Source organism: Phoxinus phoxinus (genome assembly GCF_949152265.1).
Source record: "Phoxinus phoxinus genome assembly, chromosome: 1".
Classification (NCBI taxonomy): domain Eukaryota; kingdom Metazoa; phylum Chordata; class Actinopteri; order Cypriniformes; family Leuciscidae; genus Phoxinus; species Phoxinus phoxinus.
Genome location: NC_136876.1, coordinates 40,446,950 through 40,469,375, shown reverse-complemented (window position 1 = coordinate 40,469,375; position 22,426 = coordinate 40,446,950). Strand labels below are relative to the sequence as shown.

General features: G+C 38.8%; 2 protein-coding genes across 3 annotated transcripts; one reads left to right on the top strand and one right to left on the bottom strand.

Moving 5' to 3' along the window:
• Positions 1-635: 635 nt before the first annotated feature.
• Positions 636-3,307, bottom strand: atp5pd (ATP synthase peripheral stalk subunit d). 2 transcript variants are annotated; one of them, XM_079612912.1, is made up of 6 exons: positions 3,172-3,307; positions 2,485-2,615; positions 1,361-1,457; positions 1,199-1,270; positions 1,047-1,109; positions 636-935 (listed from the first exon to the last, which is right to left on the bottom strand). In XM_079612912.1, the coding sequence occupies exons 2-6, from the start codon at positions 2,604-2,606 to the stop codon at positions 804-806; spliced, it is 486 nt and encodes a 161-aa protein (XP_079469038.1). In that variant the 5' UTR covers positions 2,607-2,615; positions 3,172-3,307; the 3' UTR covers positions 636-803. The 2 variants fall into 2 exon arrangements, with proteins under 2 accessions (XP_079469038.1, XP_079469039.1); XM_079612913.1 differs by having other exon boundaries at positions 3,168-3,272.
• Positions 3,308-6,800: 3,493 nt separating this feature from the next.
• slc16a5b (solute carrier family 16 member 5b) lies at positions 6,801-19,336 on the top strand. Its single transcript, XM_079612885.1, has 5 exons — positions 6,801-7,114; positions 8,524-8,938; positions 14,139-14,282; positions 14,383-15,246; positions 18,304-19,336. Exons 2-5 carry the CDS (start codon positions 8,545-8,547, stop codon positions 18,549-18,551), a joined length of 1,650 nt encoding a protein of 549 aa, XP_079469011.1. The 5' UTR covers positions 6,801-7,114; positions 8,524-8,544; the 3' UTR covers positions 18,552-19,336.
• Positions 19,337-22,426: the final 3,090 nt, after the last annotated feature.

The window sequence follows — 22,426 nt, the reverse complement described above, 5'->3', positions numbered from 1 at the left end:
CCGAATCAATGGTGTGTGAGTGTGAATCAAACTGCCAGTCACGTGATCTCAGTGAACAAAGCTTCATTACGTCATAAGTGTCGAAACACTTCGAAATGTCAATGGTTCACCGCTGAGGACGATGATCTCGATCAACCCATGAATCATGAGGGATCACTGAGAACCAGTGAAGTGTCTGCAGGTTTGACCTGATCTCTGATCAGTTTTATACATTTGAAGAGATTTTAATTAGACATTAGTATAATAATACAAAAGAACAATGGTAGTTAATAGTCTCTTATTGGTCTGTTTTTGAGCCATTCATAAAACAAACCCTGACAATTGAAAAAAGAACATAGACATTTGATAATCTTATTAGATTACCGGTAGATAATTGCATTTGAAAGATTTTACTTTCAATAAAATGTGCAACAGATTTGTAAAAGGTGTTTTTACGCATCTTTGGCCCTGGTTTTTGTTGCATTTACACTGTTCTGACCACTAGGGGTCACCGTGGAGAGGGTGTCGGCTTGTTTCCAAGCAAGCCTCTACTACACAATACGGCACATTTGTTCCACGAAGCCTCGATCTGCCCACCCCTACTACTAGCAATACCATCCACTCCTGATCCAAAACACTGTGCAAAAGAAATTAAGTCATTATTTAAACAATTAATTTTTATTTTCATTCACAAATAAAACAGTAATGAGTTATTTCACGATTGGAATCACTTCTACAGCAGAAGCATTACTCAGACCAGACTATACAGAGCAACTTTAGACTCGTAAAGATTCATTACTGAAGCTCTGGGCGTTGCTAATAAATTACAGGTCGGCGATCGGCTTGTGTGGCCAGTATGGATATTTTTCCTTGTCCAGCTTGGTCTCCGGGAAGGTGTTGTTGAGATCCTCTATGGTCATCTGGTCGAAAGGAATCATGTTCCTGAACTTCTCAAGCTGCCAAGGACAAACAATCAGAGAGGGAAAGTTATTTATTAGCATCTATCTTCAGTTCTGTAATAAGTTCAGCGCTGATAATGTGACCGCGATGGTGCAGGTCGAACTTACCCCTTTCTCGTACTCGGAGATACGAGCTTTAGATGCTTCCAAGTAAGCAGCTGCAGTTTTGCTCTGAATACATCAAGAGACACAACATAAGGATATGTGATGTAAAACATCTCCTGGAGAGAAGAACAACTGAAGTATGAAGAGAGACTCACAGAATCCTGCTCCTGGGAATCAATCTTTGCAGTCTGAGTGTCCACTGGCTCAGGGACCGTCAGTGCAGAGAACTGGAGATAGAGAGAGAGACGGGTAGACAGGGGATATAAGACACTGCAGAAGAAGAGATGGGGTCAGAGAGACATCACTGGATCGCTCACCTTCTTCTCAAACTCGTCCACCATGCCGGCTTTGGCCACAACTGTTCTGTAGTAACTCCAGTCAATGGGAGCCGGTTTCTCTGGCAAGGATGCAAGTCTGCAAATAAAACATGGTCAGCACAAATTTATATTTCTATATCTAAAAACCTTGAAAGTGAGACTTAATTTTTTAATGTTTTTATTTTATTTTATAAAAAGCCTTGTATGCTCACCAAGGCTGCATTTATTTACAGTAAAAAAATTATAATATTGTGAATATTATTTCCATTAAAAACGCTTTTCTATGTGAATATATTTTGTAAACTAATTTATTCCTCTGATGCAAAGCTGAATTTTCAGCATCATAACTCTTCAGTGTCACATGATCCTTCAGAAATCATTCTAATTCTTATCAAATAATTTATGCAGATAGATAGATAATATTTAAAGAAAGAAAGTACAAAAAAAAACTTTATTTAACAGTTTTATATCGAACAAGAAATTGATACAAAACATTTATATTTAAAATAAATGTAATAACTTTTTTTCCCCCATCAACGAATCCTAAAAAAATGCATCATGACTTCCACAAAAAATATTAAACAGCACAACGGTTTTCAACATTGATATTAAACAGAAATGTTCATCAAATGATCACATTAGACTGATATCTGAAATATCATGTGACACGGAAGACTGGAGTTATGATGCTGAAAATGCAGCTTTACCATCACAGGAATACATTACATTTTACAATATATTCACACAGAAAAGTGTTGTTTTAAATGGAAATAATACTTCACAATATTACGGTTTTTACTATACTTGTATAAGCTTATTAAGACAACCAGCTTAAAAAAAAAAAATAAATAAATGAAACAAGAACGAGAGATACTGGTTCATTATCATGAGAAACAAGAATTGCTAGTTATTCATCCCAGCTTTAGCGCAGTTTAGCCAGCTTGTCCATTGACCTGCACATGACCTATGGTGTTTTGATCAAGGGCACAATGATGACGGCTAATGGATTCAAAACATAAATCCGGCATACCTTTAAACCCATTAGCTTACATCACTCCTGTATAAACTACATGCTAGAAAATGTGCAGTTCATGTCCTTGATGTGCAGTGATGTAGAGACTCACTTTGCTGTGATGGAGTCACTGCGGGTCTTCAAGCTGTTGAACATGGCTCTCTGGTTCGGTGGGACCCTCTCGGCAAAAGCCAGCCAGTCAATGGCCTTTACAGCTGCACGTCGGCCTGCCATCTTTTACTCCTGCCAAAACATTTCATGAAGTTATGGTTATTAAGAAACAAAGATCTTTCACAAGTTAAGCAAACAGCTACATGTCAAGCAAATTGTACAGCCAGTCGGTCAAATCTGACGTTAAGAAAACATATAATATCATAATTGTGAAGCCAAGCACATACTAATGATTGTTTTCCACATAGAATACATTCAAAATGTAGCCTGCATATAATCAGTCACAGAATACCAACATGTAAGGACACTAGCCAGATGGCTCTAATGTAGCATACTAAAACACTTTTCACATTTAATCAGTATTTATAACTAAAGTGTCACTGTTTTCTATTTTGAATACAGAAATTAGGCTTAGAAGAACAACTGAGATGTAAAGCCTTCACTAATGCACACAAGTCGACAAGGTCAGCGTACGAATTATATAAGATAAAGTCACAAATAACCAACACAATACCACGACATTTCTTTTAAACATGAAAGATAAGAACTAATATGCATGGTTTAATCAAGTAAAAACAATCGGGCGCTGTATTATTTAGTAAATGACTGGATTTCGACACATACTCACTGCTCAAGGATCAAGCCGCTGCAATGACAGAAGCGTGATGGCCGCCGGAGAGCGGAAGCGCGGTTAAGAAAGCAGCGCTCGTTACTGACACCCAGCGGACTGGAGAAAAGCTGCAGCAGACTTGCGGACTTGCGGGTCCACTCAATAGTATTCTTGTCAATTTGTCGCTTTCAGCTCTCATAAAACAGAGTATTCCAATCCTTTATATGCATCATGGACCTCATCCGAAAATTTAAAAGGCAGTTATATGTTTGTGTATAGCAAATGTATGCTTTCCTGTGTAGCTCAAACAGCGTTGGCACTTGCAACGCCAAGGTCATGGGTTCGACTCCCATGGAAAGCAAGAACTGATAATAATGTAAAAATGTGTAGGCTACCTTGAGATGCAATGTAAGTCGTTTTGCGTCTGCCAAATGTAAATACTGTGAAAACGGTAACACTTTACAATAAGGTTCATTATTAATTAACTAATGTGCACTTACAATGAGCAATAGGCTACATTTGTTAGAGTATTAATTTATTAATCTTTGTTAATATTAGTTTTTAATTAGTAATAATTGTTTTTCATGTTAGTTCACAGTGCATTAACTAATGTTAACAAATACAACCTTTGATTTGAATAATGTATTAGTAAATGTTGAAATGAATTAATCAATGCTGAAGAAGTATTGTTCATTCTTTGTTCATGTATGTAGTTAACTAATGTTAACTAATTAAGCTTATTGTAAAGTGCCGTGAAAACTAATATTGTACTACTCACTCTATATTACTGTGTTGTATACAAGTTCATTTTATTAAGTATACTTAAGTAAAGTTCAAGTATATTTTACTTCATGTAGTATACTAATTTCAATGTGCTAAAAGTGTATTGTTTTACTTACTGGCCCGCTTTTAATAAAAGTGTACTTTAAGTAGGCTAGCTACTTTATGTGTAAAAGTAGTAAACTTTGAGTACACAACTAGTTTTGTACTGCAACTATACTAAGTGAACTTATATACTGGTAGTTTACTAGTCAAAAACTTGTTGCACATTTTAGTTAATGAAAGTACACATTGAAGTATACACTCATTAAGCCACTTTATAACTTGTAAGTTTTCTTTTAAGTCAACAACACCATTCTTTCTTATTTATTATTATTATTATTATTATTATTATGACTGTATTAGGCTATTTTAGCACTCTAAATACACTGTTACTATGTTCCTATTATTATTATTATTATTATTATTTTATTATTTTTATATACTTGAAATATAGGCCTACCTATAGCTGTACTTTAACTCCTACCATTTTAAAAACATTGTATTCTAGCTTAATGCATCCTTTTTTATCAACACGTGAATGCGGGTAAGTTTCATATAAAAAGCTAAATTTTAAACAAAAAATCTGAGAAAATCGCTTTTTTTGTCAAAGACTTTGTCCAAATGGGATTCAAACCGATGATCAAACACAGAGGATCATATTAGATCATCAACAACCACAAAGCGTCACAGTCGTTTCCTCTTCATGGGTTCAATATTTAATTAAATAACGTTAGGCAGTTTGGGTCTTATATTCTGTTTAATGTTTTAATGATCGTGTTATTTTACATTTGCGTTTAGCAATCTTCTTATCACTTGGTTCAGCTTCTGCTGATATTCTGTACTAGAAGATGTGTAATAGCGCCCCCTACCGTATAACAGTGAAAACATGGATAGCTGGAAAATTCAGTCAATGGTTGGGAAAGAGAAAAGTAGACTGAAAATTCAGACCTGACCTACACTACCAGCAAAGAGTATAGAAGAACAAGAGGCGAAACTCTGATGCTTTCTGGGTAACAGCCACTAGGTGGCGCGGCCGCCATTTTGGGGTGAAGATTCCAACTGGAGTTACTGGACAACAGCACCGATAACAGTTACCGTAACAGTTACACATAAACAAACAGAATGACAACGAAGTCCAAGTGGAATAAAAGAAAGCAGTGCTCGGCAATAAACTGCAAAAACTATCAGTGCAGTACAAATCTTGCCTTTCATCGGTTTCCCAAAGACCCTGACAGGTAAATTTGGCCTTTATGGCATGCAACTTATATATTGGTATTAATTCAGTGTTTGAAATGCTAATACTTGAACTTCAAAGAATGTCAAACCAAACTGAAGGTTTTGTGGGGAAAAGAAGACTTGTCTAAGTCTGTGAAATAAACTGTTAAACGGGATTTGATGATCACTAACGTTAGTCTAGTGATTGTACGTTATTATGTTGTCATCATTCAGTTAGGATTTGATCTTTAATGTACTTTTTATATATATAAGTAGCTGATATTGCCATAGCGACAGCAAGAAGCTAGTGGATAGTGATGGGAAGTCCGGCTCTTTTTAAAGAATCGGCTCTTAGAGCCGGCTCCTTCGCGAACGACACATCACTAGTAGTGGACAGTTTATATACTGTCTATGGTAGTGGACTGCCGAGTCGCTTTCACCCCAAAATGGCGGAAACGTAGGGCTGCTGCTGGGCGCTGGTGTTGCAATGGAACGTTCTATTGGCTTTCACTTCTTGTCAATATACGTTCTTTGCTACCAGTGGACCCAGTGGTTCCCAAACCTGTCCTGCCGTACCCCCAACACTGCACGTTTTCTTTGTCTCCCTAATCAAACACACCTGATTCAACTCATCAGCTCATTATCACATGGGTTAATTAGCTGATGAGTTGAATCAGGTGTGTTTGATTAGGGAGACAGAGAAAACGTGCAGTGTTGGGGGTACGGCAGGACAGGTTTGGGAACCACTCAAAATTCTGATACAGATTCAGAATGGAGAACATATGTTTTCTTTATAAATCAATATTTACAAACAATGTAAGTTTATAAGACAGCATGTGTAAAACTAGCCTATTCGAAAAAAGTAGGCTATTTAATAGGCTACTCAATAAAAAATAATAATAAACACAACCACAATATAATAATAAATTATACTTATACCCTATATCTAGATTCAAAGATTGAGTAGGCTACAAGTATAGGCCAAATACAATTAGCTTTTTCTGTTATGTACAAGTATAAATATATTAGGTGCAATTTTAAGTATTTTTCTGAGAAGAACATAAAGTATATTTCTGAGAAGTAAATAAAAAGTAGACTGGAAGTATTATTATGGAAGAACTTATTTTAAGGGGAGTAAACCACCCAGCAACACTTCAGATGTCCAGATGTTTTGAAATAATAATTTACAAAGCCTATATTAACTAAACCCAAAACCATCCAATGTTCAGCTGCCCCATGGCATGTTATCTTGACTAATGTTTCTAAGAAGTGAATGACGCAAATTTTCTATAAAGCAACGCCATTTGACCTGTGACAGTCAAAATATTAAATGTCACCTGTGACTGTTTCTGCTTGTTGACTCTGTGGCTCACTATGAAACGGACCCTCTTTTTATGTCACCCGATATGGAAAGCCAGCCTATTGAAATAGCCTAGTTGTATGTCAATAAATGCACAAAATACATGTAGCCATCAGCAAAACCACTTGTTTTTCTCACAATTAAATAATAAAATAGGCTCGTGAAATGATAGATTGGATCAAAAGAATGAACTGACAAGGTGTAGCATACTTCTATCGGCTACAACCTACCCCTAGTGGTCAAAAGGACTACATCAAGAAAGATATTTTTTGAAAGAACTTGTGGGATGTCATTGACGTGGCTGAAATTGGCGAGAATGTCATTTTATTTCGTCAGAGTAAATAGCGTGATAAAGGGGCAGTGATGAAGAAATCATGATGGAGATAAAGTACGAGTCACGAGCTCTCTCTAATCCCGTCTACCGCGCGCAGCACTCACTCACTCAGTGCGCGCCGCCGTTCACTCGCGCGGGTCACGCTCGGGCCAGAGGGCGCGCGACTGGTCAACAGCAGCACACGCGGAGGAGGACCACTTTACGTCAAGCACAGATGACATCTGCTAAAGGTGAGGAAAAAACATGTTGGTGGTTATTTTGTTGTATTCAACAGGACATAATTATACCTGCTGGCTGCTTTATTAGAGTTGATGGACTTCATGACGCATGATAAGAGCAGGTGTGGTTCTCTTATCTCAGCTTTGTTTGCGTTATTATTAGGATGGGTGGTTTAAAGGTGAGATTTCCGATCATCTAGGTAGGCTACTTTATCTCGTATTTCAGCGAGTCAAGGCAGTTTTCTTTGTGATTAAATTAATTACTGTAACACTGTGCCAAAAACAAACAAACAAAAACCCACCGATAACCTGCGGCGCATGCAAGTTTTAGCTTGTCAAACCGCTCTCATGCTGTGAAATATAAAACGTAGAAATGCATAAAAAATAAAACTCGAGTTACTTTCGTAACAGGTGCGGATTACGCTGTCCAGGACTGTGCTGCCAGTGAAAGCTATATGAACAGAACAGGACCAGAAAAAAAGAGGAATTCTGAAACTTTCATGTAACATATGCTGCGTCAAAGAATAAATCAATCAAACCAGTCAAATTAATTCGTCGTCAATTATTCTTGTCAGCAATGATGTCTTACAAATCAGAAGCTTTTTATTTTGTCCTGGTGTAAAGAGTCTGCGACCTGTGTAGCCTACATAAGATACATTGTAATGAATATAGGTATAAATAGTAGGCTAATAATACAAATATTTTTCGAAGTGGGGAGAATTTGAGATTAAAATTGACAGTCAGAATATAGGCTACAGACTATTTAAATGTTTTGACTAATGCACTTCCATATGTTCCAAAATGTAAATGAAAAAGATAAAAAAAAACTACGATAAATAGACACAATAGTCATAACCAATAGCAAAATTAAATAGGCTATTTTAAAATATGTATAGCCTATACACAGCCATGACATAATGTAATCTATTATAATACAACAATAATATAAAAATATCATGTGAATAAAAAAACGCAATATTGTAAATTTTAATATACAATATTAAATTAAAATAATGAAAAATGTATTCTAAATGTATGCACACAATATTATAGATATAATCCTAACCTTAAAGGCAAATAAAATACTTATATTTACACAGCCATAATATAATATTAATTTTATTATTTAATATTATTTTATATTATTATTTAATATAATAATATGAATATAAAACATGCCTCAAACACTGTAACTGAATCTAAAGCATATCAAGTTACTCAGCACTCAATCCCACAGAACAAACAGGGTTGTGTGGCTGAATGTGACAATTCCCATGGTGGAGTTTTAAAACCAGAGAAGTTACAAGTGCTTATAATCAACCCTTAGTAATATAAACAAGAACAATACTATTTGTACTAAAGGAGATGTTTTTTTTTTACTGTAAAAAGGCTGATAATTAGCTTGTTGTCTAATCCCATAGGCACTTGAGTGAGGAGACACAATGACGGAGGGTGCAGAGACCCATCAGACCCTGCAGCCGAACAGGGCTGATGCTGCCAGGACGTCCTCTCTGCGGGCCGTAGAAACAGATTCTGGGCCGGCAGAGACGGCCAGCTGTGAGTCCGTTGAGCCGGACCACCAGGAAGAGGAATCCTCCACTTTTCCAGAGGTGCAGCATCATTCCCCTGCAGGACCGAAGGACAGTGGCCCTGTGGCGCCTGAGGGTGGCTGGGGCTGGGTGGTCGTCGCTGCTACCGTTCTGGTCTTAGCCATGACTCTGGCTTTCCCTTCGTGCATCGGGATATTTTACACAGACTTGCAGAACGACTTCCAAGCCAGCAACACTGAGACGTCATGGGTGCCGGCTATCATGATGGCAGTGCTGCACGCAGGCGGTAGGGAGGGTTCTCTGATACTAACCGATTCATGCATTTGATCCGGTAGTTCATCCGCGCTTTGTGACGCAATCCTCACGGCGCTCCCGCATTCCCCCTCACCGCAGGGTCAGATACAGTATCTGAAAAACACTTCTTTCCTTTCAAGTTACTGTACTAATCAGTTGTGCAACACTTATCTGTTTCATAACATGAAACATAAACTGGCACATAGGTCAGAGGATGACAGCGTTCACTGTTCACTTCCAGTGCTCTTGAACTCTGGGATTGTACGTTTTTTGGCAATCTTAAAGGGTTACTAAACACTAAAACAACTTTTTTTAGTTAATGATCTATAAGAATGGAGCTTCATAAATGCTGTTCATTGATTCGAGTAAATTTTTTAACATTTGAGTATAAAGTGTTTTAATTTTCAAATATATGGTGTAAAAACGTCTGAGTGCTGCCCTCTTCAGGTTAAACGGAATCTCCTGAAGTAGGGGTACTCTGTGACGTAGGGGTACTGTGACGTAGGGTACTCTGTGACGGTACTCTGTCACGCCCCTGGCAGCCCCTGGTATAAAAGCATCTGGTTCCGTCAACACCAGAGCGAGTCAGGAGTTGGAAATTGGAATTACGAATATTGAAAACGATCAGAATAGCGTATTTTAGCATAGCATATGCTTATTATAGTTATTTAGATTATTTCGTGTAGCCTAGGTAGTTAATTAGCATAGTTTTTAGTATTGTTAGAAGCATAGTTAGTTAGTAGCATAGTATAGCATCAGTTAGGATTTTTAGCATTAGCTTTATCTGTATTTAGTACAGTGGTTAGGCTGGTATAGGTGTAGTGTTGCCGGTTGCAACAGCACTGCTGGACTGTATAACTTTCCACCAGACTTGGAAATTAGGCGCCAGTGTTTACATGCACTTGTGTGCCAAACGCTGCTCTTCCTGCATGGACTCCACAACCGCCGGCGCGTTTTGCTGGATATTTTTTTTCACATAGCGGCAAAATATGCTTAACGTAGGTCAGTAGTAATAATAATCCACTCCGATACTGGACCCATTCTCTCTTGCGCGGCTGCTTCGCTAGCATCGTCTGATGCCGATCGCGAGGCGGGAGTTAATGTGATACGATACCGCAGTTTGAGCTAGCGGCTCGAATTGATAAGGTTTTGGCTCTGTGTCCACAGACAATTCCTCCACTTCAGGGGAAGGTGGGGGAGAAAAGTCCTCGACTTCAAATGACCGCTCTGTTGCAAAGCTACTTGCGTCACTCCAGTCACTCTCTATCTTAGCGAGTCTGACAGCAGCTGTCAATCACTGCGGGTCTCAGGTGCACGCCCCCCCATCGTCAAATACGATTGACAATTAGCATACAGTTTGGATTGGCGGTATGGTTCCGTTCTGGGCAAGAACTCCCTGCGCATCCATGCAGCCTAGCATGGATAAGCGAGCTTGACTAACACGACCTGCCAGAAATGACGCTACGCTTGGTTTTCAGAAAAAAACGCAATCAGAGTCATATTAAAAAACATCCTCGCTCTTCCAAGCTTTATAATGGGAGTGAATGGTGCCTGAGATTTTGAAGCCCCAAAAAGAGCATCCATCCATCATAAAAGTAATCCATATGACTCCAGGGGGTTCACAAAAGCCTTGGGCGACGCAATGGGTTTTTGTAAGAAAAAGATTAATATTTATAACTTAATAAACTATAATCACTGGCTTTGGGTAATGGCCATACGGGAGTCTAGTTCTGGCGGAAGAGTGAACTATGACCCGATGTATGACGTCGTAGGATGTAGGAGTAGCGTAATCTTAGGTGAGAGTAAACGCCTCTTACGGTTCAAACTAATAGGGCTGGGCAACAAACTCAAGCTCTTCCGACATTTCTCTGTAAAAATTCTCGTTTTAGGCTTCTAATTCATGACCGGTCTTTTCAAGAGGATTAAAATGGTATAGATCATCCTGTTAGTTATTATTCTCGTAAAGTTTAATAAGCATCAGCTTAATTACTCTACCATTGAAAAAGAAGCACTTGCTCTCTTGCTTGCCCTACAACACTTGGTAATCGTCCCGTCATAGTGTTTACAGACCATAACCCTCTTGTGTTTTTATCTCGGATGTATAACCAAAATCGGCGTTTGATGCGCTGGGCTCTAGTACTCCAAAACTACAATGTGGAGATCAAACACAAAAAGGGTGTCGATAATGTTTTGGCTGACGCTCTTTCGAGAGTATAAAAGTGTTGCGTGTTTTATTTTATTCTCACAAACCGGTTTGCTCTTAAGGGTGGGAGGTACATGTTGTCTCTTGCCACCCCCAATCACACCAAATATATCATAACCTCAATGTTACCTCTTCTGACCCTAGATCATAAGGGTTCGTAACAGTTTTGCTCTTTCCTCTGCGCTTCTCATCCGTCGGGGACTCGCTTACAGCCAGAAGCCAGTGATTATAGATTATAAAGTTATAAATATGGATATTTTTCTTACGAAAACGCATCACTTCCCTTCAGAAGGCCTTTATGAACCCACTGGAGTCGTATGGATTACTTTTATGATGGATGGATGCACTTTTTTGGGCTTCAAAATCTCACGTACCATTCACTCCCATTATAAAGCTAGGAAGAGCCAGGATATTTTTCAACTCAAATTGTGTTTGTCTGAATGAAGAAAGTCCAATACATCTATGATGACTTGAGGGTGAGTAAATGATGGGATAGTTATTCCTTTAAGTGCGATTTTAAATCGTGAGGAGTACACATGGTCAGTCAGGACGCTGCATTAGAAACAAGTGTTATATCACTTCACAGGGAAGTTCATCCAGTCATTGCGGTACAGCTCAAAGAATAGCTGACGTGGAGAAAAGGATTTGGGGACTGGCATTTTTATTCAGCTTAATGCAGCTCAGTATTCGTTACTAGGCAGCAGTGTCTGAGTTCAAAGTACACTATGCAACTATTACAATCCATTAGCATGGGCTACATATCAGTGGAATATACAAACGGTGTATATGCACAATAATTTTGTGAACTGTAGTGAACATATACAAATATTGCTTGTTGAGTGTGTAGGGAGTAGTGAACACTGCATAGGGAGTCAGGCAGGAGGTTGCTATTGCTATTATATTGCAGGTCTGGCTCTGGAACAGCCAAGATGCAATTGTTCTTCTGTGAGAAATGTTTATTTGTCTTTCCAGCCCTGTCTGTTTGCAGTCTGCTAGTGCCAAAGACAATGTTAAGGTGATCCCTCATGGTTTATTTTCACACAGTGGCGTGACACCTAAAGCATTAATTTAAGCGGTGCAAATGCTCAATCTCCGTTGGGCTTTTAAAGAGCTTGAAGTAATTTGCACTATACTAACTGCTGTGCTCAGTGGGTGCAAAGCGTCACATCAAATCAAGTTTCTTGTTTTACAAACAAAAGGAAAATGGGCAAAAATATGATATTGTGTGACACTCATTTCCCTCTTGGTGTCTTAGGATATGATACCCATTTTGATATACAGGGGTGAAACTCAAAAAATTAGTTTCACCTTTGGGCCGGCACTTAAAAGCTGAAACTAATATATTATATAGACTCATTACATGCAAAGTGAGATATTTCAAGCCTTTATTTGTTATAATTTTGATGATTATGTCTTACAGCTATAAAAACCTTTTCACAATATTCTAATTTTGAATTTGGGGTTTTCATAAGCTGTAAGCCATAATCATCAAAATTATAACAAATAAAGGCTTAAAATATCTCACTTTGCATGTAATGAGTCTATATAATATATTAGTTTCACCTTTTAAGTTGAATTACTGAAATAAATGAACTTTTGCACGATATTCAAATTTCACCTGTAACTCAATCGATAAAATAGCTTTCTAAAAGTGTGTCGTTTTTTCTTATCCCAGATTAATGTGCAAAGACAGCTCTAACTAAGCCTAACAGGCTTGTTTCCTGAAAAGTAAACAATTTCCGGACATTGCTCTGTTTGTTTGAGTCGTGTCAACATGTCAACCAATGGCGTGAGTGATAAAACAATATTCCAGTATAAATGACTAATTACTAAAACTGTTGTGTTTAATACTGTTTAATACTGATATTTATAGTGAACTAAAATGTACTTGATGCCATTTATATTTTAATGCTCATGCTAATTTTTTATCAACTCTACAATAAGTAAATCCACCTCACCTGTTAAATACTCTTCAACAGCGATGCCATAGAAATATACAGAGCTACCGCAAAAACGGAAATTCAAAGACAAATTTCACTTGTAGTATGGTTGCAGTACAAACGTTTCCTTCTGTTACACTTAAAGTATAACCACTTTTATACACTAGAAGTATACACTAAAAAGTGGGCCAATTAAGTTTCAAGTAGCATTGAAATACAGTAGTACTCTTACAGTACAAGTATATTACTAGTACATTGATATTAGTATACTTTACAAAAGTAAGTACACTTCAAGTTCATTTTATTAAGGAAATTAAATGCACTTCTTTTTCACAAGGGACCAAAATGTGAATAGTGATATAAGTTTAACAGTTGAGTCCATATGTTAATTACAACAGGGCTACATTTTACAGAAAAAAAAATGTAACAAATTTAGTCAGCAAATACTTCCCCCCCCTCCCCTTCCTGCATGTCATAAAGTGACATGATGGTAGGGGCAACGGTGACCCATACTCAGAATTTGCCCTTAGTAGTGAACACACACACCCGGAGCAGTGGGCAGCCATTTTTGTTGTGGCGCCTGGGGAGTGATTGGGGGTTTGGTGCCTTGCTCAAGGGCACTTCAGTCACTTCCTGATGGTTTTAAGAATCAAACCCATGACCTTCGGGTTACCAGTCTGACTGTCTAACCATGTGTGGGTCTCCTCCGTATAAATCCAGCCCATGTTCAGGAGGGCAGTACCATATTACTGCATTGAAATGGCAGCCTAATTCCATAATCAAATTTAAACATTTCTGTCAAAGCCTATCAAATACAATGAATGAATTTTAATTTGCATATATAGAGAGTTTTAATACCAAATGTAAATAGCCAGTGGTTTGGGTAAAAAAAAAAAAAAAAAAAAACTATTGTTTGTCGTCACCTGCATAATGTGGGAGCGTGAGGACATTAAACAGGATCATCTGTAATTTAATGCAGCTATTGTGCGCACACCGTAACCAACCATGTTCATTATTGTTCATATTACAATGCCATTGTCTTTCCGTAGGCCCCATATGTAGTGTTCTCGTGGAACGCTACGGTTGCCGCGCAACAATAATCATCGGCGGGATCCTGAGCGGACTGGGAATGGCAGCCAGCTCATTTGCACAGACAATGGTAGAGCTGTATATCACTGCTGGCATCATCACAGGTGGGTTTATATTACCTTCACAGAAACAGTGGTGTGAAAATGATTCTTGCTCAGTAGGATGAACCACATGAAGTGGACTGAATTATCATCTTTCCTTCAGGAATGGGATTCTCTTTGTCTTTCCAGCCATCGATCACCATGATGGGCCACTACTTTGTGCGTCGCAGGGCATTCGCCAACGCTCTGTCTTCCACTGGCACTGCACTCGGGCTGAGCACCCTACCATTGCTGGCCAACTATCTGCTCAGCTGCTTCGGTTGGCGGGGCAGTTTTCTGGTGCTGGGGGGGGTTCTGCTGAACTGTTGCGTTTGTGGGGCCGTGATGCGCCCCCTTGGGGCCAAACCAAAGACAGAAGCCAGAACCGGAGCTATAGACAATCACCACCTCAAAACCAATTGCCTTTCCGTTCATCAGGAAAGAGAGGGTCTGAAGGGCCGCCTACGGGCCACTCTCTCCACCGTCATACCTTTCCTGCGCAGACACATGGCTTTTGACCTACTGTGCAACAACCCATACTTCTGTGCCTATGCTCTTGGGGTGTCCTGGATGATGCTGGGCTTCGTGGTGCCCCTGGTTTACCTGGTTCCCTATGCCACCGCGTACGGTATGGAGCAAGACCGGGCCGCTCTACTGATGGCCATCCTGGGATTGATCAACATCATCGTTCGGCCCGCGACAGCGCTGGTTTTCGGGCTGCCTCGTTTCCGAGGAAGCCATTGCTTTGCCTATCTGTTTGCCACGGCGGTGCTGATCAACGGGTTGAGCAACTGCATCTGTGGGATGGGAACAAGTTTTTCAGTACTGCTGGCGTATGTTATAGTGTTTGGGTTTTCTATGAGCCTTGTTGGCTCCTTGTTGTTCACCGTACTTATGGACACAGTCGAGATGAGCCGCTTCCCATCCGCCCTGGGCCTCATCAGCATTATGGAGAGCATCATGCTACTGCTTGGCCCACCATTAGCAGGTGACGTAATGTTTCTACAGTTGATGTCTCTGACGCTCGTTTGATGTACTACATTTATTAGTGGGTGAAAGCAGAATGCCTGCTTGTATTTGTCAAGGCCAACAAATATTCACCCTCATGTTGTTTTAAACTCATGTGATTGTTTTTTTTTTTTGGAAGTACTTAAACTTTACATGGTGCTCTTTTCCATAACACAATTACAATGAGCTCTCAAGCTCCTAAAGGAACAGCAACAACAAATAACATAAATGTAGTTCCTCTAGTCTAGTGCACTATGTAGACTCCCAACTCATGCACTATATCAAAGACTATAGATATACCAAGACGGTTTACACGTATTACTACGAATGGGAGAAACTGTAACGTGCAATATGGCAAAATAAGGCCTGCCTTTTAAATAAAAGAGCCAACCGCCAATTGATAGTCATTGCGTCACAGTAGTGTTAAAGGAACACGCCGACTTTTTGGGACTTTAGCTTATTCTCCGTATCCCCCAGAGTTATATAAGTCCATACATACCCTTCTCATCTCTGTGCGTGCCGTAACTCTGTCTGACGCACCCACCGCTAGCCGAGCTTAGCACAACTGGAGGTAAACGGCTCCAACTAGCATACTGGAGCCGCTAGTGTATGCTACATGCTACATACTAGCATGTAGCATACATTCCAGAAGGCGAAGCTCTGCTACTTCTGCGGAGTGATTAGCGCAACACTGAGCGAACTCTCTGCTCCTCACCACGGGGCTTCTCAGGCGCTGCGAGCAAATCACTCCGCAGAAGTAGCAGTGCTTCGCCTTCTGAGAATATAGTTCCCAGTATGTATACGGTTAGAAGATGGCTGTCTCATGTGACCTTGTTATTTGTACACGCTGTAACTATACAAATCACAACATGTAAATAGGAAAATGTTGCCGTTATTTTGTCACTTATTGAGACCAGTATGGTAGCTGGAGCCATTTACCTCCAGTCTTTGTGCTAAGCTAGGCTAGCAGTGAATAGGGTATGTATGGACTCTAAAGGGCTGTTCACACCAAGGACGATAACGATAAAGATATACTAAAAATCGTTCTCCATATTAAAGAATAACAGAGTTCACACCACAACTATAACGATAAAGATTTGAGGAACGATATCGTTGGGATCACTTTCAGAACTATTTTTTTCCAGCTGTCGAACGATAAAACACTGACAGCCAATCAAAATCCATTCTAATTTAAAGGTCTCGCACATTTAAAATGGCAGATGACATCGCGTGCTTAAAAAGACTGTTATCGGTCATTGGTGTGTAGATAACTATAGATATATAGTTATCTTTATCGTTATCTTTATAGTTATCGTCCTTGGTGTGAACGGACCTTAACTCTGGGGGACACGGTGAATAAGCCCAAAAAGTCGGCGTGTTCCTTCAGAGCTTCAGTTCCCATTGCAAGCTTTTAGGACTTGTAATGCTACTTGAGCGTAAGAAACAACATTTATGAGACAGCTCATGTCAGATTTAATTGCGGATTTGAAAAATGTTATTTAAATGAGAGTTAATCAAGCAAGTTGTTAAAATCTTGCTATTTCTGCATACGTGTAGATAGGAGTTGGTCTTGCATGAACAAAAAAGCTCTCTAAAGTAGGGTGACGGTCCCAAAATTAGGAGCTTTGTTCCTGCGTCCTGCAAGAAGTAAGCTGTGTCCTGCATTTCAATTATGTCTGTATCATTTTTTCTTCCCTGAAATTACAATATCACAATAAGAATTATATTAAAAAAATACGACTGCTGTTTAAAAGTACATTTGTGCAGCCATGAAATATAGAGTGGGGGAAAGTAACAAACTAACACAATCGTAGAGAGGGATTTTTCCACTGATGATGATGACAAGATGGAGCAAAGGAATCCGTGATGACCCCGTCAAAAGTTTTTAGAGCCAGGACTGCATCTAGACACATAGGCTACTGCATGGATAAGAACCCTAATAATGACCCTAAGTTCAGTGATGAGATCGCATTTGCAGGCTGGTGTCCAGAACATTGAGCACAGGGGGATCCTCTCCAGTTACCATTACCAAGTAAACTCAAATGTCAGGGCACATGGAAGGCACGGTGGGGGTGGGGGGTGTGGGGGGGAATGGGTTCACATAAACATTGATCAGCAAACATAAAGAGAAGCTCAACCGTACTTGCTTGACACGAGAGAACTAACCTCATTAGTTCTAGCGCAAGCTCAAACATGCTGTTCAACACGAGGAATGAACCTCAGTAACAAGAGAATTAACCACATCGGTCCTCGCAAGCGGACATGCTTGAGCTTCCGTTTACCAGATCTAATATATGTGTTGATGAATTTGATGTGAATAAAAGCCTAAAATGAAATATGTGCATCACATAAAGCACTCGAGTCTCTTCAGAAACTTCAGACTAAACCGCTCGATTCATATGGATTAGTTGTTCGGCCTCTTTATGAATAAAATAACAAAGTGGCAGTTGCGTGGACTGTCAATGGAGAAACAGAAATCTCTCAGATTTCAATTAAAATATCTTGATTTGTTTAGAAGATGACCATTTTTGGGTGAACTAATCCTTTAAGTAATTCGCAATGATTCATGGATTGAGTTGTTCACTTCCTCAAAAAAAGATGTTAAAAGGATAGTTCACCCAAAAATGAAAATGTTGTCATTTACTCATCCTCATGTTGTTCCAAACCTGTATATGAGTTTTTTTTTTCTTTTTTTGAACACAAATGAAAATATTTTAACGAAAGTTGGTAACCGGAAAGTTGATGGTAGCCGTTGACTAGGAAAAAATACTATGGCTACCATCAACTTACTCTTTCTTTACCAACATTCTTTAAAATATCTTCTTTTGTGTTCAACAGAAGAAAGAAACTCATATACAAGTTTAGATGAACTAACCTTAACTAACTATCCCGTTCAGTACACAGTCTTGTGTACTTTATTTCATCCGTGCATTTTCCTTTGTGGAATGCACATGGGGAAAAAAGGCCATTGAGAAATGGCCAGTTCACTCTGTTTTAAAATTAATTTATGTGGCTTATTATGATTTTTTTTTTACAGGAATCCTGGTTGACACCACTCGGCAATACGCCTATGTGTTCTTTGCCTGCTGCATAACCGTGTCCACGGCTGGTCTCTTCATCATGTTGTCCTTCTACTGGCTGGACAGAAAGAAAGACAGAGAGGATAAGAGCTCCTCCACTCATAAAGACACTAATACACTGAAGCCAAGCATTAAGATGACCATAGACTGTGATTATAGTCCAGTGCCTTTGCATAGTAAGAATGACAGAGAGACTGATGTGTGATGTGTGCTTGAGGGCATTTTACATATTTACTTATATATTTACATATTTTAACATAGGATATTAATTTGTCCATAAAGTTCCTCACCCTTCTAGTCTTTACCTATCCTCTTATTGGTGGACAATCAGCTGTATTTGCCATAGATTATGTACACACGAGATAAAGCATTTCCTGGACTGCTGTAGTAAATGGATCGGACCAGAATTACAGGTCTAACTTTTCATAGTGCCATAACTAATCACTTCAGATCATCTCACAAAAACTTTCTGTTATAAACTACTTCGGGTATACCGACAGAGGCCAGCTGCATTTGACATTACTGTAATGTAAATTGTGAGATTAGGTTGTTCTGGGAACAAATGAATGTTAAAAACACAGAGAACGTGCAAGGCAGGGTCATGCAATGAGTGTTTTTATTTTATTTTTTTACTTCTAGATGCCTTAAATTAAATGTTAGATCTTATAAAAAATGTATTTTAGTTTTGTATAGACGCTGCTTTTTAAAATCAGTAACTTATTTATATATTTGTATGTATTAAAGAAAATGTATGCATTTGTGTTGTCTCAGTTTTCCTTTAACCAATCGCTCTTTGTGATTGCTCTTCTGTAGAGGAAAAGTGGCACATTCCTCCATTGTGCCATATGTTTGTTTTAGGGTGTTCACACTTGGCAGGTCTGGATTGAAACCAGCTCTAATGCGATTGCTTTGTTAGTGCGATTATTTGAAGGTGTTAACGCCGTTTGAACCCTGATGCGTACCAAACAAGCACACCAAGAACCACATTTCAGATGAACTCTCAAAAAGACATCTAAACTAGAACCAAAAACTGGATGTGATGTCACAAGATGCATCTGGGACCCTAAAAAAGACAGATGCTCAAGCATATTGAAGTTACATTGCTCTTTAGTTACGTCAAGCTCTCAGAGACGAGAGATTGCCAGATCCAAGTGCAGAGAAAATCTTTAAATCTAGTTCAATGATTCAAATATAGCCATTGTGCTGTGTGTAAGCTATTGCAACAAACCTACACAAAATATAAAAAAAGAAAAAGCGATTAGTATTTTTGGTATCGTATCGAATATTTTTCAAGGGATCATATAGAAGTTGGAAATTCCGGTATCGTGACAACAATAATATGTTGGGTGTTAAAAATGACAGTGAACAGGACCAACAATCTGGGAGAACCAAAAAAAAACCTGATGTAGTTTAACAAGGTCAGTGCTGCCTATATTGACATTTTAACAACGTTTGGCTACTTGTGCAGGTTTTATAAAGGATCAGGTCAAATAAACAGTGGCGGAGCCAGGATTTTTTTCATGGGGGTGGCCAGGCAAGGGCCAGCAACCAGTCTAGGGTGGCACAGAAATTTTTATTATTTTAATTTCAAAATGAGTTTAACTATAAGCATTGGACTGTTTTAGTGCCTACACTACTGAATACAGTTAATTTATACTTATACTTGTAATTGAGATAGTAGTGAATTAGGAATCATGGAATACTGAGTGAATTTTTATCTTTTTTATTATTATTATTCACCACCTCAGGCATATTAATAAAGGGGCACATACTAAGTTCAACTTGCTCAGTTAGCTTGCTTCTGGTTCTCAAAACCCCCAATAGCTTGTTCTACATTGTTGCACCTTCATGAATGAGACATGCAGATAACTACTGTAGCTCAAAGATTAATCAACCTTCAGTGAATTTTATATAATCATTGAATTCTTCAACCAACCAGTTTGTCAAAAAAAAAAAAGTTGCAACTGAAAAAGTTAACACTGCATATTAGTTGTCAAAATAAATATTGCAACAGTTCTATCATAGGCTACCTAAATTAAAAAGGGAAAAAAATGTCTCTTTTGAATCCCCATGTGCAAGAATGTGAACAAGGCGGAAGTCAACAGCACATAAATGCCAGAATGTAAAATTAGTTATTTTATGGGTTTAAAAATGATCCATTTTTGTCCTCTTTACAAATTAACGCCAGCTAGTACAAATGCACAGTGCTTATATTTATTTGTAGACTACATTTAAAAATGACATCAGTTTGTGCCTTATATTGTGATCTCACATAGCAGATTATTTTAGTCAGAGTTGTAACAAATACATGATGCATGCATGCAGTTTTGACACAGCTTTAATCGCCTTTTTGATTATTTCACGAGTCAATTGACGTCAAAACACGCCGCATTTGCGCACAGCGAGCACAGTACAACGTCTGACAGGACAGTAAAGTTAGTTTTACTGACATTTGGCCTGACAACATCTCATCTTACCGAAGATAGCCAACTGATGTAGGACAACGCGCGCCGCTTTTCTCAGCATCTGACAGAAGTGTCACCAGCTTTCACACACATCTTTCAAAGTGGCATCAGAAAAGGTTTACGCTTGTTGTTTCTTTGACTGCACACTAGCGACGGTCTTGCAACCCACCAGTTGAGAAACATTGACTATTTACTATGCGTATATCACTGTCTGTTGTTCTGCTGAAGCTCGTTCGGCACCTGCACATTTCCGCACTCGTTTGACTTGCGCTGGCGCTGAGGTGCAGTTGGAGTGCGCGTCTCACTTTTTTTTTTTTTTGTGTGGTCTTAAAGAGACGGTTCTGCGTTAAAAAAACGTAATTCTTGACGATAAAAAAAGAGACAGAAACAGCAGTTGTGAGAGGGGTGGCCAAAGGGGTGGCCAAGCTTAGGCAAAGGGTGGCCACGGCCACCCCTGGCCACCCCCTAGATCCGCCCCTGCAAATAAAGGATAGGGTTTTCCAAAGCAGAGCAAATATCTCTGTGCAGATAATGTCTCTAAGAACCACAAGAGGGCAGTCATGTAACTTGTGCTAGATAAACTCAGACATATACATTCAAAAGCGCACCAACTAACCTTTAATACGCGCTTGCATAATGTTTACATTATAAGTGCACAAGTTCTGATAGGATTAATCTTTACCTCACACAACAGCTGTTTTAACAGTGGTGTATGATACTTTTGTATAATACTTCCTCTCTTCAGATGAACACTTAACAGCCTCAATCATGAAACACGAGCAGAACGAAATTGTGGAAACCAAAGCCTTCCTGACAAATTTTCAGATTCATGAAAGTGGATTCAACGAGTGGATTTGCCCATATTGGTAATCTTTGGTAAGATATTGAGGTAAAGTTAAATTCGCACATAAATGATCTGGTCAAATGACCAGGTAGACAAAGACAGTCCACTAACATCAAACCATGCGGCAATTTTAACTGAATAGCTGAGAGAACCTATAAATCTGAGAGCATCATATTTAAGTTATTTACAGTTCAGGTTGTGTCCACCCTTTTCCAACAATTAACTAATCTAAATACAATGTTGACATCCTATGAAGTGTCATTCCTTACAGAGCTCAAGAAATGGTTTAATGTCTGTCAAGTAGGTCACTCTCTTAAAATGTCAACCCTGTTACCAGGATTATACAGTAAACGAAAAGTGGATTTTTGAGAAAGTATATCTACATTAAATTCTATAGTAAGCGTCTTATAGTTTCAGCTTGGGTGCTATAGGTCAAACTACAGATTAGTCAACCATATTGCATAATGACTTAAATCACACTTGTACAATTTCATGAATTTCCCAGACTGCAGTTTACTGTATGATTATTAAAGAAACCTCAACACTCATTTAATCCCTTTATTTATTTGCGCATATTAGACAACAAATTTTACATCTTGATATAAGCTTTTAAACCAATGCACAGTATGTAAAATTCAGTCCTTGTGTCAAAACATGCCATAACATTTCTGAAATAAATTAAACAGCAAATCAGCCCAATTTTAGTATCTACAGGCTTTACTGGGCAACACTGCTCTGTTTACAAATCTATATACATGAAATTTAACAAGA